Below are 17055 nucleotides of genomic sequence, written 5' to 3'. Positions count from 1 at the left end.
ATTACACATTGCATATTTACATGTACATTAGACTGCATCACTCCCCAAACAAAAAAATTTGATTTGAAAATACCTCCAAAAATGGATTTTTTTATGAATAAAAATAGTTCCTTAAAGATTTTTTTTGAAAAAATCCCCTCAAATGACAAAACGGTTTAAGCTTAAAAAATATGCAGAAAAATATTAAAAAAATTAAAAAATATTTTCAACGGAATCGTAATGATGAAATTTTTGATGCTGTTTTTTAACTTTTTTTAAAGATTGGTATAAGAAAAACTTGAATAACTGAACCTAAACTCTTCCGATTTAGACTTGTGAGGTATCATTGGAAAGGATTTTCTCACCGCTTTTATTTCTTTGCTAATAAACTTATTCAAAGGATGAAAAAGAAAGGTAGGATGAAGGAACGTCATTCAAAGTTGAATTAAGATGAGGTTGGTATTTAAAAAAAAAAAAATATTGGGACACGAATGACTTTTTTTTCAACTGAGATCCCATAAGTCTAAATCAGAATAGTTTTGGCCCAGTTATTCAAGTTTTTCGTAAATCAATCTTTGAAAAACAGTAAAAAAACAGCATCGAAAATCTCATTCTTACGGTTCCGTTGAAAAGATTTTTAAATATTTTTATGCAGATTTTTTAAGCTTAATTTGTTTTGTCATCTGAGGGGACTTTCTCCAAAAAGTTCTTTAAGAAACAATTTTTATTCATAAAAAACTACATTTTTGGAGGTATTTTCAAATCGGTCCAGCTCACTTAAATCTTAATATTTTTTCGAAATATTTTGGTGGACGTCTTAAAATATAATAGATTGTATAATTCCAATGGAAAAATAGTATCGATTTTTTTTTGTATGGGGAGTGATGCAGTCTAATGTACATACATAGTAGTTATGTATGTATATACTCGTATGTTATTTGTGCGATATGTGAATAATCTATGTGAAAAGGCAAAGAATAGGATATTATTGCTAGTTGCCGCACACAATTGTGTATCGAAACTTTTTCATTTACATACATATTTAGGTCTCATCTGAAGCTTAGCAATCGCTGCACTTGTACTTACTTCTCTGTATAGTTATATGAACATCCATACACACACATATGTACATATTCACTAAGCAACGCAATTCTTTTGAAATAGAAGATGCTTAAGATCAACGGCAATTTCACGTTTGGGCCAACGCTTTTAAATCAGACACCATACCGGTTATGAATTTTATAATAAAAAGCAAAAATGTAAGTTGTTTTTTTAGTTTTATTATTTTGGGCAAATACTAGCGATTACTTCTGCTTTTTATTATTTTAAGTTAAAATTTGCCTTTTAAAAGTTAAAATTTGCCTTTTATTTTTTTGAGCAGAAAACTTGAGTGCAAGAAGGTTTCGTTTTTTTTTGAATGTGGCTCAAAATGATAAAAGTCAGATTTTCAAAAGTCCTAGAGGAATCACAATCAACAATGGGAGGTGAGTCTAATGGTACCTTTAAAAAACGCTATAGCATAAATTTTTCACTAGGCCTTTTTGATATCAAAAATTGTAAAATAACATTTATTTTCAGTCTCTGTTTTAAATACACAAGTCGGAGAATTAAAATTGATGCCATAACCTGGGGATATCAAACAAATGACGAATAGGATGCAATCACTTTGATATTGAACACCTACATACGTATGTAAGTACATATGTACATACATACATCATTTACCTACCTACACACCTTAATATAGAAAGACCCTAACTCAGCCATCCCGAACCACACAGTGTCCGGTTGTAGGACCAGTTATTCACTAATACACACAATTATTAACAAAATATCACTACGTACAAATATGCTCCGGCCACCGCCAACAAAGAAATCGAAAAATATCGTTTGATCATACATATATACGAGAACTTGTAAAATATTTGTAGAGTAGCGCTACATACCATACATACTTCGCGAGAAAAATTTACTAGATTCACAAAGAATTTGTTACGATGTGTCCGAAACAAAAAATTTATACAAGCAAAAAAAAAAGATTGTATGAAAGCATACTGAAGTCTGGCCCCACAAGGGCTAAACTTTCCCGTAACAGTATCAGGCCCAGCTATCCTATACAGATTAATAATGTGCTGCCGGAGAGATTGTGGATTTCGTCGACATTCCGGAACACATATCATAGCCGTCGTAAAGGCGTCGATCGCAGCTTGACTACTCACAACAAAAGCGCGTACTTACTTTTCAGCGGTATTTATTAAAATAATTTCAGACAAAAAAAAAAGTTCAATGGAGTGGAAGTTTGTAAGCTTCCCCCAGTAAAAGTTGCTGCGAGGCGAGACAGGATCCTTTTGCGATGTCCATTTTGCAGCCGTTTGTAAAGACTAAAAACTTTTTTTTTTATCAGAACCCCTTGTCTTTGTCAATGAAACGCAGCCAATTAGACGACCTAAACCTTAATTCACTGTTCGGATCAATTATTTTTATTTACTTCTTTCCTCCTCAATACGCACCCCCAAACCATATTTGTTTGTTTCAAAACTTATTAAAAGCATTACATCTTCGTACATTTAATCAAAATATTTTACAAATAAATTGCGAATATCTTTCAAAATTTTGCCACATGCCCGACGAAGTACACCGCTTCTCTATTTCGTATCGCAAATACAAAGGGGTGATCGGCTCTAAAGATTTTCTGGTCCAAGTTGAGACTCATCGGTACAATTTTCATGACTGAAATAAAATAATACATATATTTTCATCTTCATCTTAACTTCAGGTATAACAAATATAAGCTTACAGGTCGCCGCCGCAGCCTCCGAACCAGCTTCGTTCACATCTAAGAAAGCTTTGTGCTTAACTTCGTCAATCCTCTGCGCCTGGCTCTCAGCAAAGAGGCCACTGAAATCAGCTGCGTCACTAAACATGTTCACTATGCCCAGCTGAAAATAAAAAGAGTGCTGCGTGAGTACTCTAAAGACTCCGTTCCATTTTGTTTGATTCGGTGCTCACCTGCTGAAGTGGCTGCTTTAAATCAACATCGAATTCGATGCGAAACTTCGGCAGAAAAACATCTACGCTTTGCGAACGCATTCGCTCTGCAATCAGATTAAGGTCGACATTTGCCAACTTCTGTTCCAACGCTTGCAAACCGTCCACTTTGTTGGGCAAAACTAACAACATTGAGAGATCAGAGTCCTTGTAGGGCAATTCAATAGCTTTCGCATCGAAATCGGACAAATCGGCATATTTTAACCGCTCATCTGAATTCATCATGGCCACTGTTGTCGTCTGTCCTCCGCTCATTCTGAATTCTTGTTGGGTGGTCGATATCTCACTGAATGGATGCAGCCACTTACCCTTAAAATAGATCGCATTCACGAGAATGGCACTAGTCTCGGAATTCACGGCATCTGGTTGTAACAGATCTTTAATTTTTCCCTCAGTTTGGCTCTCCACCCACGTATTTATGGACTTAGTAGTTGAAGTTGAATCGGCGAAGTTTGCTGATGTCGCCTCTGATTCGAAACTAGTTTTCGCGAGCTTGTTAAATTGCGGCGACAGCTTCAGATTCTCATTCACGTAAATGCGGCTGGCCATGCGCAGCTTTGGCGCATCCTTCTTTGCATTTGGATCAGCATGGAAATTCTTTTTTATAAAACCCGCATAGTCCTGCGCAATGCTATCTGTGTCCAGTGCAGCCGGTAAGCGTAGGCTAGTGCGCAACTGCTGAGCGGTTTCTCCCCCAGCACCGAGAAAGGCCAGCGCAAGGCTGCTTTGTATGGACGCCGGCGAAAAGACGACATTTTCCTGCGATCTCTCCGTGGCGATCGTCTTAAACATATCCAGAGCGAAGATATTATGGCTGGCCGCAAGCGAGGGCGCAATGGTGCCGGCTGTAGCCATATTTAATGAAATCGTGGCTAGGAGGCTTGATATGACTAAAAGACGATCTGAAAGATATTTTGAGTGTGAAAGTTTTTGTAGTATTTTTTCAATGACACAAAGACAACAATCAATGAACTGCTGCATTGCTGGCGAAAGTTTGATGAACTATTCGAATTAGTTTCAAAATTCTTGGCTGATAACTGATGACGTGAGGCGGCACACCCAGATTTACAAATATATGTTTTGAATTTCTTTCGTACGATCGATGTTCTTATCTAATCATAGTCTACTTTCTTGTTTATTTTATTTGTTGCTATCTACCTACATAAATAGATTGCGGATAGTAATTCGATGATTGGTATTGCAGGCAATTAATTGAACTTAAATATACTTTCACATTCTTCAACAATTTAACGAATTTAACTTCCCTACCAGAACAATTTACCGCAAACTTTAATGCCGTATTTTCACTAGGCATTGAATGATACAAATTATAATGACAAAGGTGGGCATTAAAAAATATCTGTGCCATTACGTCAAAAAAAAAAATGCCATTCAATTCATTTCGACATAAGGCACAAGGCGAAAACAAAACTTAACATGTATTTTGTTCTTTCTTTTGGTACACAATTATCAAATTTCAGCTATCCTCCTCTCAAGCTAAAAGAAGAAAAGAAAATTCCAACACTCTCTCTCTCTTTCTCACTCACTCACTTGAGAGAAATATGAAATTTTTAAATTTGTGTGGTAAGGCAAGTCAAATTAACTGTTCTATTTAGTAACACCAACTTGTATGAACTTGCCTTGGTACGTATGCTTCAATACAATTTCATTTCTTTTTTCAAATCTGAAACATAATCACAGTTTACTATGAAAATTTCTAAGAAAACTTACGTTACCCAGCAAATATTTGGGTTTGGCATGGTTAAAATAAAATGAATTAAATAAAATTTAATATCTGTAACTTGTATTTCGTTTTTTTTTTCTATTTGATGTTCACCCTAAAAAATATCAACATCTAAATGTTCTACGTACAAAATAAAGAAATCCACGAAAATTTCAAAATCTTAAAATAAATTTTAGGTGTCGCTACCAAGGTTTGAAAATTAATTTAATTTAATTAAAAACATGCAACAACTAGACGATATGTTGACTTTGAAAGCTGATACATTTGACATATTATTCATATAAATTCATAAGCTCGCTGAGTGAGACGAATTTTTGCGACCATCAAATTTTGTTTGGTTTTTAAGGTAGAACATTTTAAACAGTTTTGCTGGCTAGTAGAGTACACAAACTCACATGCACACCAAAATTTGCAGTAGCATACGGTAGAATTAAGAAATTCATAAAAACTTTAGCCAATACACCAGATAAAGCTCCTTATAAGAGTAGTGTTTACTTGGGTGTTTGCCAATTGTGTTCTGGTAGGGTGGTTTGCCTTTAATACATTATTGCTTATACATAAAAAAAAAAATATTCATACACCGCAATGACGTCATCTTGATCACTGTCGATAATTTGCACCGTAATAATTATTTGTCTTGTATATATGTATGTGAATATAATCCGCAGTTGAATGTATACTATATGGTTATGTATGTATGTGTGTATATATATTTGTACACAAATTGGCTATCGAGCACAGACTTATTCACTTTTCGAGCACTTCATTCAAACTAAATAAATCGCATGCTCATCGCTTCCATTTATGCACAATAATCAATTCTGCATGCCAGAAATCCCCGCCTATTATTGATTTATAAGCCGATAAACAAAGCTAATAATGGGGAAAGCCCGGGTCAAACACTGATTTCAGCTCGTTATATGTCGTTTTATTAGCACTTTCTCTCTTGTTTCATACCCATTGGGAAAATGTAATGTATTGCAAGCGAAAAATAAAAATAATCAGTATAACAGCCGTATTCACATTCGAAAATGCATTATCTTTTCGCACGGCAATGTCCGAGGAAAAGTGTGGCATTCAATTTTTTGCGACTTTTTGGATACATTAGAATGCTGATTACATATTAAATAACAAGTAATAGAATCTAGAACTCATAAGAAATACATCTCGCATTTAATGCATTAGATGCCACTTTTCTCACTGGGTAGCTTAACCACTCACTGCACCAACGCATACATACATACAAATAGGCTTAGTGCGGTCAGTCAATCATAGCCGCCTGCCCGCCTGTATATTTGTTTATAAACAACGAGTTTCTAGAATTTGCAGCTGCATATACGAACAATTGTATTTATGTACATACTTATGTAAATAAGATAGCTGATCTGAACGTTTTCTTTGGTTCTCGTAATTTCTATTTATTTAATTCTTCACTTTTTCCGTTTTAACACATATTTTTTTTTAACCACAAATTTCGAACTTACTATGCACTCGCTTGCTGAAATACTAAAAATGTTTAGAGTTTGTAAAGTTTTTGCCAGCACAAATTTCTACTCGAAAGTGATAGCAAATAGGCCATTAATGAGTAATACAAAGTGGGTCTCCTGTTACATATTTTTTTTTTGCTTTGCTTGTTTTTAAGTAGTGATTAGATATAGAGAGGCAATTAACCAAAATTATGAGAGCTGAGAGAGTAGATAAAAGAGCGACTGCGCGGGTGGCAATTATCGGCATAAAATGTATGAATATGCATACAGTGGTCAATAGGCAAAAACTATGCTTACAAAATTTGACTGTAGATAATTGTCTCCCACCACATTAACATTAGGATTGAGTACGAGTATTGAGCTACTTATGCCGTCATAACCCTCCACGCCTCTGAACTTTTTGATATTTAAAAAAAGCATATCGTTCCCAACTATGCAGTTTTGAATAAAGCTCTGGGAAATATGCTAATGTCGCCGGTGTAGAGAAGAACCTCGGACGCATAACGGCAGGAAAACCTGGAAAAAAAGCCTATAGCATTGGGTAGGTGACTAACAACACCTATGAGGGCCCTAAAAGTGTGCCACATCAACTGGTACTAAACTGGATAGGAAGCACATATTTAGGGCCTAGGTGTTGTTAGTAAATTGCCGTACCATTGGTTCCAAGGCCTACCCATTAACTTTTAAGTAAGGTTAGCCAATCAATGTTCAATTTAAACTCAGTTTACGAGATCTAAGTTGAAACTGCCAGTGAAAAACGGGCCCTATGGCAATATGACTAGTTACGACACCTTGTGAATAACCCAATTATATTTGAGTTTCACTGTGCTTCCCATACATATGTATGTGTGCACGTGCGTGATAATTCTTGATATAATGCAACGATAAAACTGGTCAAGAAAAAAAATTAATTAATTTAGTTGTCCTATTGAAAAAGTTTTACTCAGCCAAATAATTAAAAACGTTCGTGTTGAAAAAGCTGAAATGATGAAGTCTGATTCAATCAAGGAAATTGATTTTATGTACATAAATAACAGTTCATGTTGGCGATACAGAAATTTAAGGAAATGTACCGTATGTATGTATTTATGCAGTAAATGGCGCTTCGAAACACTTAATATATGTAATAATCATATACAGCTGAAATGTAAGTTAACTTCTTGTTTTGAATATTCATCGCTTGAATAAAGTCAAATCTCATTCTGCAAATATTAAACAATCAGAACATTTATAAGCGTAGTCGATTTTGCGCTACACTTTTCTCGTCCTAATCAGAATGTACTCAGTACATGCAGTAGAATCCGGTTACATTGACTTCCAAGGGGCCGGTGAAAATACGTCGTACTAACCGGACATGTTTTTTTTTGTATAATTCTGCTATAGGACATTTTTGCGTAGGTAGTTACTCATCAGTAATCACTAAACCAACTGCCAAAACATTTCCACTATCGAGTGCACATTACTTAAGTATTTTTGACAAGCAAAAATGCAAAACTTTATTACAAGTGAATCCAAAATTAAACGTCAGTAGAAAAAAACTCGAATTAAAAAGACAAATGTCGCTGTGGACTAACCGCTAGCCACACCAGGCGCCATATGCGCCTTCGATGTTCAGTCGCTGCATAACATGTAACAACATGTTTTCCAAAGCTTCAAATTTTCTGTGAATTTTTAAGACTTTCGTCGTTCTAATCGAAATTACGTCGCTTAAAGCAAAGTCGTCTTAAACGGATGTACTTTCATAGTAATTTTTATAAATACCACGCTTGAGGTTGTGTTTACGTCGCTATAAGCAGTCGGTCGTTATATGCGGGGAGCCGTTATAAACGGATTCTACTGTATTTATTATTTATATAGAAGCGTTAGTATGTCTATGTAAGTATTTGCGATACAGTCATGCAATGAGAGCCAGCATCGAATTCAGAGCGAATATTTTGTGGAGTGCCCTCTCACCAGTTGTTCACTGACTGCTATTTATTACTGATAAGAAAATAGCTCGAGTATATAAAACGAAAAGTAAAAAAAAACAGAAGTAACTTATGTTACAGAGTTTTACATTATTTCCGTACATTTGTGCATTGACCTCCTAGAAGGTAGAACTGTCAATGTTGGTTAAATCCTTATCGGAAGATATGGCAAATACGCCAAGTTCGCCTTCGCGCAATGCGTACTTCTTTGTTCGTTTCGGCGAACCGTTTAATCAGTAAACTTGGAAAGAGATGACGTTCCCTAAAGGAAAAGTGAAATTGTTGTATGTACAACATAAATACGGTCAAGAGTAAAGACTTGCCCAACTTTTATAAGTAACCGCAAAGCAACGGCTCCGTTCAAATGTACAAATCGTTTTCAGTGTTGAAAGTCTATAGCAAATGAGTAATCAACACGAAGTAGTGACTTTTAACATTTCGGCAAAAAATTTAACAAAAAACTAGAAACTGGTCGAATATATCATCGCTGCCCATGCCCACTGTACACTGAAAGGCACCGAAATTCCAATGGCCCGAAATAAAATATGTAAATACTATGCCAGTCACTAGAGTTGCGATTTTTAGCTCATTTTGGTGATCGATCAACGTAGTTCAGATTAATCAAATGAACTACTTAATTTCGTTCATTCTCGTTCACGAAACGGTACAATTTTTCACAACAAAATTAGGCATCGGTACGTTTTTGAAGAGAAAGACCGTCAAAACGGTGAAAGTTGGTTGTTCAGAGTTGCGCACGAAGTAAATACACGAAGGAGATGACGAACACTCAAAAAAATGAACTGGTGCAAATAACTCGAGGTGCTCCTTCTAAGCTGTCGAAAATTCGAATCAACAACAACCAACCAACAAAATTGGTGTGAAGGCCTCTATTGAATTAAATTTGGGGGGTACGGTTTAGTTATTTGCCCACTAATTTCGGGTTATTGTATCCAAATGCTTGATCCGATCCAAAAAAAATTAACTCACACGTGCAGTCAGAGAACTGAAGTTTGATTTAAAACAAAACTTTCAAATTTCCGAGTACTAATTTAAAAAATTCGGTTTGAAATAGGCACTTTTTTGGAAAATGGGTGGGATTTAAGGTGCCCCTCCGCCCACCACGAAAACAGTACGCAAATTACAAAATATTTCCCAATTTAGGTATAGAAGCAGGGCCGAAAAAATAGTACACTTTAGTTCATTTAAATTTCGAACTAATTCGTTCATTCTTTTCAATGAACTAATTCAATGAACGAACTACCCAACTCTACCCGGCACACATATTTTTCTAGGTCTATGCACGAGCTTCTCCTTCAATTTGTGTTGTGCGTATTGATGTTGTTACCAAAAATGGAGGGACCTACAGATTTACGCCGCCTCCGAACGGCAGTGGGATTTTATGAGAAGCTTTTTTCTATAACAGAAATATCCTCGAAGATTTGGCTTTGCCTGCCGAGCGGCGACCACTGTTAGAAAAAACTTCGAACCCAGTTCCTGAGTAGTGGCAGGACGCATCTCTAACCAATCAGCCACAGCGGCCGCCAACAACGCTATACAGAAGCTGAATCTATTCTGACATGGTTATTTTCATCTTTAGGGAGGGAGTGACTAAATTTTATCTGACTTAATTAAAATTGCCTTTTACGTTTGCCTTGCGTTACTTAATTTTTGGTTTAGTGCAGAGCAGGTCAAGTTAGAGCAGAATCGAGCAGCTGTCAAAAAAACAATAGAGCAAGTTAGAGCAACTCAGATCAGAAATCTCATGAAACACTTTTGGTGCAGCAAATCCCAAAAAAGTTGCTTGCTCTAAGTTACGCCATCAAAAAACTGGGGTTGGAGGAAGTCGTGCTCTAAGTTGCTCTAGTTCCACTTAGCACAAGCTCATGAAACAAAAAGTAGATTAACACAATTTTGTGTCATATCTTATAACCTGGCGTAACCTAGAGTAGCTCATTAAACACCAACTATTATAGCAAAAGCAAAGTGTTTTTTCAAGCAACAGAAATAAAGAAAAATATTTCTTGTGATTGGCAAAGACGTAGTTCAAGGCGCAAATTAAAAAAAAAATCTCTCTTTTAATTTATTTGAATCATCGAAAAGGAAATGCCATGAACGACCCTACATTATTTTAATTAGAAACTCAGTTTCTGGCCTAAATTCACCAGAAGCGCACTACGACAGTTCGCTAGTTGCAAATGTAAATGGTGGTGGAGTATTGCCAACATCTGCAGATAACTGTACCAACTGCAATTTCATGTTCACGTGTGTGTGTGTGTGTGTGTGCGACGTGTAAATACTCCGCCGTGTCTCGGGCGTGTCATGTCAAAGATGTTTCCTGACAAAAGTTTGCTCGTTAATTGTCTTGAAAGAGTATGTAAGTGTGTATGTGTGTTTGTGTGTGCAAATGACTATTTGGCTGTGTGTTTCAAGTCGAGACAAACTTGTCGGCAAGCAACTTTGGCCTGTGTTTGGTAAGGTGTAACGACTGGCTGCAGTGAAAGCCACTAGTAGTGAAGTGGAACACTATCAGCTTACTTAGCAGCACAACTAGTTCGGCTTCTATTTGCTTTCCTTATCAGCAACAGGTAGCATCGCGAAGTCCAACGAAATATCAATTGGTAAGTGTTGTATATTGGCGCCGACCATGATAAATACTAGTACCGTTATACTAAGTATGTCGAGTAAAAATTTCGATATCTTAACGATATGGTATGTGCACTTTTTTCGGCGTAGCACCAATAACCACGCCCATATACCTTATAACGGTAATTTAGAGAAATACGAAATCTTCGATAAATCAGTAAATACCGAAGCTAATTTAGTCAAAGTTAGTTGATGTTTGCAATAATTATTTGGCACAAATATGTTTATGATGAAATTTTGGAAAATGGGCGTGGTACCGCCCACTTATGATCACATATATGTATCTCGGTAACCGTTCGGCCAATATGTACCAAACTCGGTATGATTGTTGCACTTGCCACATAAAAGAAAAACGCTGAAAATAATCGAAATCAGACGAAAATTACGCGCACTTTTTATATAACGGTAACTTTCCAAAATGCTTGAAACATCGATATTTTGAAATTTAAGGACGCTAATTTACACAAAATTAATACTTGCCACAATCGCTCGAAAAGAAGCAGCATTATTATGGAATTTTGGAAAATGGGCGTGATACCGCACTCCTGCTTACCATGTAGCGGTAGTTTTCGGGAAGGTGAAAAAAACTACATTTGCTACTTGCGCCGAGTATCCAATGTTCGGCTCCGCCCGAACTTAGCCTTTTTTACTTGCCTTTTCTTAATTCAATTTAATATTTCTATTAAAATTTGGTTCATTTAGTTTTTCAATAAAATTGTTATTTCTGTACTTTTTTAATTCAAACCTGCGACCTGAGAACCAAAGACGGTAGTCTTAATGCGTCACCTCGTTCTCGATTTGGGTTTGACAATTCAAAGGCAGATGTCGCTAATAGCATAACTGGTAAACTTCCGCATAAGCATATACCAGTTAATGACCTGGTCACTTACTACCAGTTGCTCTACCGAAAGTTTTACTATTTGGTTTACAATCTCACTGCAGGGGAAATACAAGCAGGAAATAGCTGAAGCATTTGATATGCAATGGCAGCCAGAACCCTCCAAACGCTGCAGCACAAACTTTGTATATAAAACAACAAATAACTACAACAAAAAAAATGACATAAAAAGGAAGAGAAATTCAATTAAACACTAACACGCGTCGCAGCTCTGTTTAACTTACGAGCATTTCTTTGATGACTTAATGATTTTGTGTGTGCCTTTTGAAACCACCAGAGTCTGACAAACAAGTCTGTATGTATGTATGTATGTATGTACATCTGCTGAAAGTTAAGAAATTAAGTTACTAAGATATTATTATTATTATTATTATACAGACGACGTTTACACCGAGTATGTACTCGTACAGTATAGCGACCTGAGCAGATAAAAAAAAGCAGAGAAATCAGAAGAAAATTCTATTGCATTAAATAATATAATAAAACTGTTTAGAGACGCTAGGCTAATACCAATTTTTTGCCCAATAGCCTGTCTCATAAATTGCATAGACAAAAACGCCATGAATATTCACCTGAGCGAAGGCCTCTAATCTAATTGAACTCAATTATTTATTTACAAACTATTTAATTATGTATGTATAGAGCTACATACATTTCGAGTGAAAATTAACTAAACTTAACGACACAGCGAATCATAATAAATATTCCACAAGATAAATTAAGATGTTCTTGCACATCGAATTCGGTAGAATTTTAACAACTTCACATTTCCCCCTACGATAAGCTCCTAACCCCGGGTCGTCCCAGTACACATAAAAAAATATCAGCTTCCATAAAAAATGCTAACAATAGCTTGGCGGACGAATTCCTATTTAGGCATAGAAAGTGCGCTGGCGTCTCTTCGTCTAGACAAATACGGTATTCTATTTCCACGGTCAGACGACCCCGCAAATGGTTTTTGCCGGTTAGGTACCCAGTGATCAACCCGATTCTGGCTTTATTCATAAAATATATGTTATTTTCTACCGAAATTATAGCTAAAGGACCTGGTCTTTCTAAATGCCCCTCCACTTCGGCGTACTAACTGCGCTCCGAGTTTACCCGCTTATTCCCAAAAGAGCAGATGATGAGATGATTCCCTATCCTGGCTGTCTGACAAAAATAACTAAGTATATATAAAGGCGCCACTCAAATCGAAATGGCTGACAAACTGTGGACCATCTGCTCATAAAATAGAAAGTCTAGTGTTAGGTCCATAGACAAGCGCATCTGTACTTCCAACCAGTAGGACTTCAGTTCGATTACTGGAAGCCTCTCGGCAGGCAATGGCAAACCTCTGAGTGTACTTCAGCCACGAATAAAGTTTCTAATAGTTTCCATTTGCTGTTCGAAGTCCGGCATAAACTATAAGTCCATTCGCCCGACCAAAAACCTCTACTGCTCCAACAAGTAGATATATTGGACAAGTTCCTCACTTTCGAGTGATGGTCAAAGCTTTATTGAAAATTTGTTTAGCCTCTACCTCGTGTCACTGTCATGGAATTAAAAAATAGCGGCTACGTAGGCTCGGTCATTTCGTATGAATGGGGGCAAACGCTCCAGCCCTATAAGTGGTTCAACGCGGTATTCACTGGTGGCTGCATAGGAAGAGGAAGGGCTATGTGGCGATCGAATTATTTGTGAAGAGAAAGTAACTGCTGAGTGGACCGACCGAGCAATGGTATAGAGTCTATGCTCTAATACCTGGACAGACCGCTAAGAGGCTATTGTCCCAGAGTTCCCCCATTATCTAAATCTTTAGGTAGGGTATAAGTATATGCATCCCTTGACCTGACGGCTGATAGTCTTATTAGGAAAAGATAAATTCATAGTGCTTCTTAAAGATTTATGATTCATAATATAAATGTATTGGCTTTGCCCATCATTTCCGGAGCTCAGTCTTGTTCAGTAGAAACCTACATTTTTTTTGGTTTTTGGAGCCCATAAAACTTGGTATCCTTAAGATATGGTTAGATATCAAATTTTTAACGGTACTTACCTTTAAGGTAACACCGCCCAAGTCGTATTCCCGATTGAAGAGATCCTCCACGGTTGCGCGATATTTGTCTGTGTAGGTTTTGAAAAGAAAACGTTTGATGATGGAACTTTTGCCGACACCGGCGCCGCCTAGAATAACCAGCCTTATGCGCTCCAAATCAGCCATGTCGAACGCGGCTGGCAGTACAAATGTGCACGATGAAAGCAGAAGTTTAGCAAATGCAACAAGTGGCTACAGCTAATACCAGCGAGCGTGATAATATTTAATGTCGGAGGGGGGAGAGGAAGCGCTTAAAAGCCTTCAAGTGCTTGTTTGTTTTTTTTATATAAAATTTTCATTAACTGCCGGCTATTCACTTTATTACTGCGTGGCTTAAAGTGATCTTTATGCTGACTTCTATGTGACAAAAGTCTCAAGTGAGGACTTACCAGCCTGATTTTAGTCCTTATAAAATTGGTTTTCTCTTCCAAGAGTTATTTATGTTAAACCATTTTCACCTCCTCGAAGTAATTTTTACCTTTTCGTACTCGACATACAATTACAACCACTCCGCGATCAACGCGATATATATATTTGAGTGTCCTCTTTAGCCAGCTCCTAATTTGAACGCTTTTTCATTGCTTTTTGTGGCACGTAGTAATTACAACTACACTAACTGGAACAGAAGCAAGAAAATAGCCGCGTTGAAGGAGAATGGTGTAATGTAAGAATTGAAGGCGCTCATTCACTAATTTGGCACGCGAGTAAATTTAATTATGATTTCGCATCCGTTAGCAAATAGCAATTGTGGAAGAGTGTGAGCTTGCTGTCAGTTAATTGTCCATTTCAGCTGTTTTTGTGGCGACACCACACGCTGGGTGCGTGCGCGGTAGTTGTGCAGCCAGCCGCAAGTCCTGCCTTCTCGCAAAGTCCGATCTGAGTTGTTGTGAATTCTCTATTCGCTCTTATCGCCGAATGAGTTATTTATTTGATTTATGTGCTCACATTTGTTGCCTATTTTATTGATTATGCGTCTACTTTCAGTTTGCCATTTAAGGATGTCTTTAAGTGGTGCGTACGCTCCTCAAGAACGTTTTTATATCAAATAGTTAATCCTGTGTGCGTGGAGGTTTGCTAAAAAAAAAGGTAAGAAAAGGGAAAACAGTTGCTTAATTAAGCCATGCTATGCAAGTGTATGTATGGAGGTACATATGTAAATGGCAACCAGACTAATAGCATCTGCGAATATGAATAAACTACAAATACAAGTACATATTTACTACAAAGTAACCATAAGTCTAACGTGCAAAGTCTACCTCCACCCCGATTAAAAATAATTAGAGGACAGAATGCTAATATTAATAAGACCAGAAGACGCTTGCGTGAATTCTCCACAGCCGCGCTAACCCACCGATGCTAAGAGACCGCTGTGGAAATGTAGGGTTTCGTGCATTCGTGCAGGTCAAAAGAATGTAGCGGGAGAGGAGTGTGGTCACAAGAGATTGAGCCAAAGTTGAGCAAATGTTCGCAAAAGTAAAGCCAGTTCTGTCATGCGCTCTAATCAACAAGTCATTCACATATTTATAGGTTATTTTTGGTACTGTCGTAAACATTCAAAGCGCAAGTTATTTGATGAATTCATCACTTCTTAGTGGACTTTAAAATAACAGAAAAAATATTTTTTTCTTTTTCCTGTTTGGTGCTGGAAGGTTGGCTAACTATAAAGAGAGTCGTTGTTAACTCAGTGCCGTGACTAATAAACGGAATACCGAATGAAATATGTATTTGTTTTCTTCAAAAATTACTTAATTACTTTGACTTAAGAAAATTCTAGATACATACAAACATACATATGTATTTAATTCGAAAATAATTGACACAGAAGTTATAGCTACGCCGAAGGCCTCAAAACTTGCAAATTCAGTTACACAAGTATACTGATGTATTTTTAAATACTTATTTATCTATAATTGAGATAACCCTAAATCTATTTGCATAAGTTTCCAACCGCCGCACAAACTGAAGTCACACATTCATGCATTCATTCGTTCACTCATTCTACTAAATAATTGACTTTGTTTCCAACTCTTCGCATCGCTCTTCGCTCGGAGCTGTAAACTCTGCATTCACCCAATTATTTCTGTAAATATTTATCTTTAATCAATTTAATGATTGCCTCGTCCTCCCCCACCTGCCATACAAAGAATGGATTATAAGTATTTATTTGAGGATAAATGTGTATGGTAAGTCCACTGATTTACCTTGAAATTATTAGAAGGCTTACCTTTGCGCGAATGAATGAAGGCATTGCATTTAGAAATAAGGAAGGCAGATCAAACAGAAATTATGAAAAATTTTCAACAGTAACCAAAAACCGTACAATTTGTATCTATGTATATGGAGGATGGATTGGTGAGCTATAATTTAAGGGCAGTTTGCATGGGTCCGAACTAAGTCAGTATTTCGTACAACTCCTCAAATACAATTTATCGACTATTTGCATTTTGAATTGGCTTAATGCTCTGATTGAATGCCGAAATGGCTTTCGTCTTTTACCAAAAAATTAGAGTTAGTTAAAATATTGCCGACGTTCCTCTTGAACAGCTTTAATTAAGGAGAAGAAACTTTGCATTGTTGCATAAAAAAATTTACCGACTTTTGATATGTATTGTTTAGGTAAAATTAGTTAGAGCGAATATGTATATATGTATATTAGGATGGTCCTTAAATGTAAGAAGCAAATTTTACCATCAGATTTCCTAAGCCTCAACCCCTATGTCAATGCCACTATAGTCGAAGATATCACATATAAATTTTAGTCCCGATAAGGCTTGCCGCCCGGGGTCAAAGTTCAGATTCCTCTATGGAGACTAAAAAAATAGAGATTAACTTTTTCGTCTAATACCAATTGAAGTCGGTTAAGGCGTGTCGCACAAGTTCAGATTACCCTATGAAGCCGTCTTAACCGACTCGAATCGGGAATGTAATATCCTCGACTTTGGTAGTATCGGTTTTGGCTATTAAATGAAAAAAATATATATATATTTTTAATTTTTTGAGTCCATAGAGGCATCTGGTTTTTGACCCTTTTGCGACACGCCTTAACCGTTTCCAATCGGGACCAAAATTTACATGTGATTTATGTGTTTAACCGATTGAGGGGGTGTGACTAAAAAAAATAGTTCATTTGATTTTTTTTTAAGGACCCCCCTATGGGAATGGAATGATTTTTTCGACATTGTTTCTAATTCGTATTCTACATAGAATTCTAT

General features: G+C 36.7%; 2 protein-coding genes across 2 annotated transcripts in view; both read right to left on the bottom strand.

The window, feature by feature from the left end:
• LOC118743452 (GTP-binding protein Di-Ras2) overlaps positions 1 to 13980 on the bottom strand; it is a gene marked incomplete at both ends in the record, with an annotated part of 53874 nt that extends 39894 nt beyond the window's left edge. The window contains 1 exon segment of the mRNA XM_036476127.1: positions 13805 to 13980. Coding sequence (XP_036332020.1) covers positions 13805 to 13969 — 165 coding nt within the window.
• LOC118743451 (serine protease inhibitor 42Dd-like) lies at positions 2417 to 5630 on the bottom strand. Its single transcript, XM_036476126.1, has 4 exons — positions 5351 to 5630; positions 2989 to 3929; positions 2777 to 2918; positions 2417 to 2709 (listed from the first exon to the last, which is right to left on the bottom strand). The coding sequence occupies exons 1-4, from the start codon at positions 5364 to 5366 to the stop codon at positions 2585 to 2587; spliced, it is 1224 nt and encodes a 407-aa protein (XP_036332019.1). The 5' UTR covers positions 5367 to 5630; the 3' UTR covers positions 2417 to 2584.
• Positions 13981 to 17055: the final 3075 nt, after the last annotated feature.

Source organism: Rhagoletis pomonella, unplaced genomic scaffold (assembly GCF_013731165.1).
Source record: "Rhagoletis pomonella isolate Grant_MI unplaced genomic scaffold, Rhpom_1.0 Rhpom_scaffold_00007, whole genome shotgun sequence".
Taxonomy (NCBI): domain Eukaryota; kingdom Metazoa; phylum Arthropoda; class Insecta; order Diptera; family Tephritidae; genus Rhagoletis; species Rhagoletis pomonella.
The sequence above is the reverse complement of the archived record's forward strand: the minus strand, read 5'-3'. Positions and strand labels throughout refer to the sequence as shown.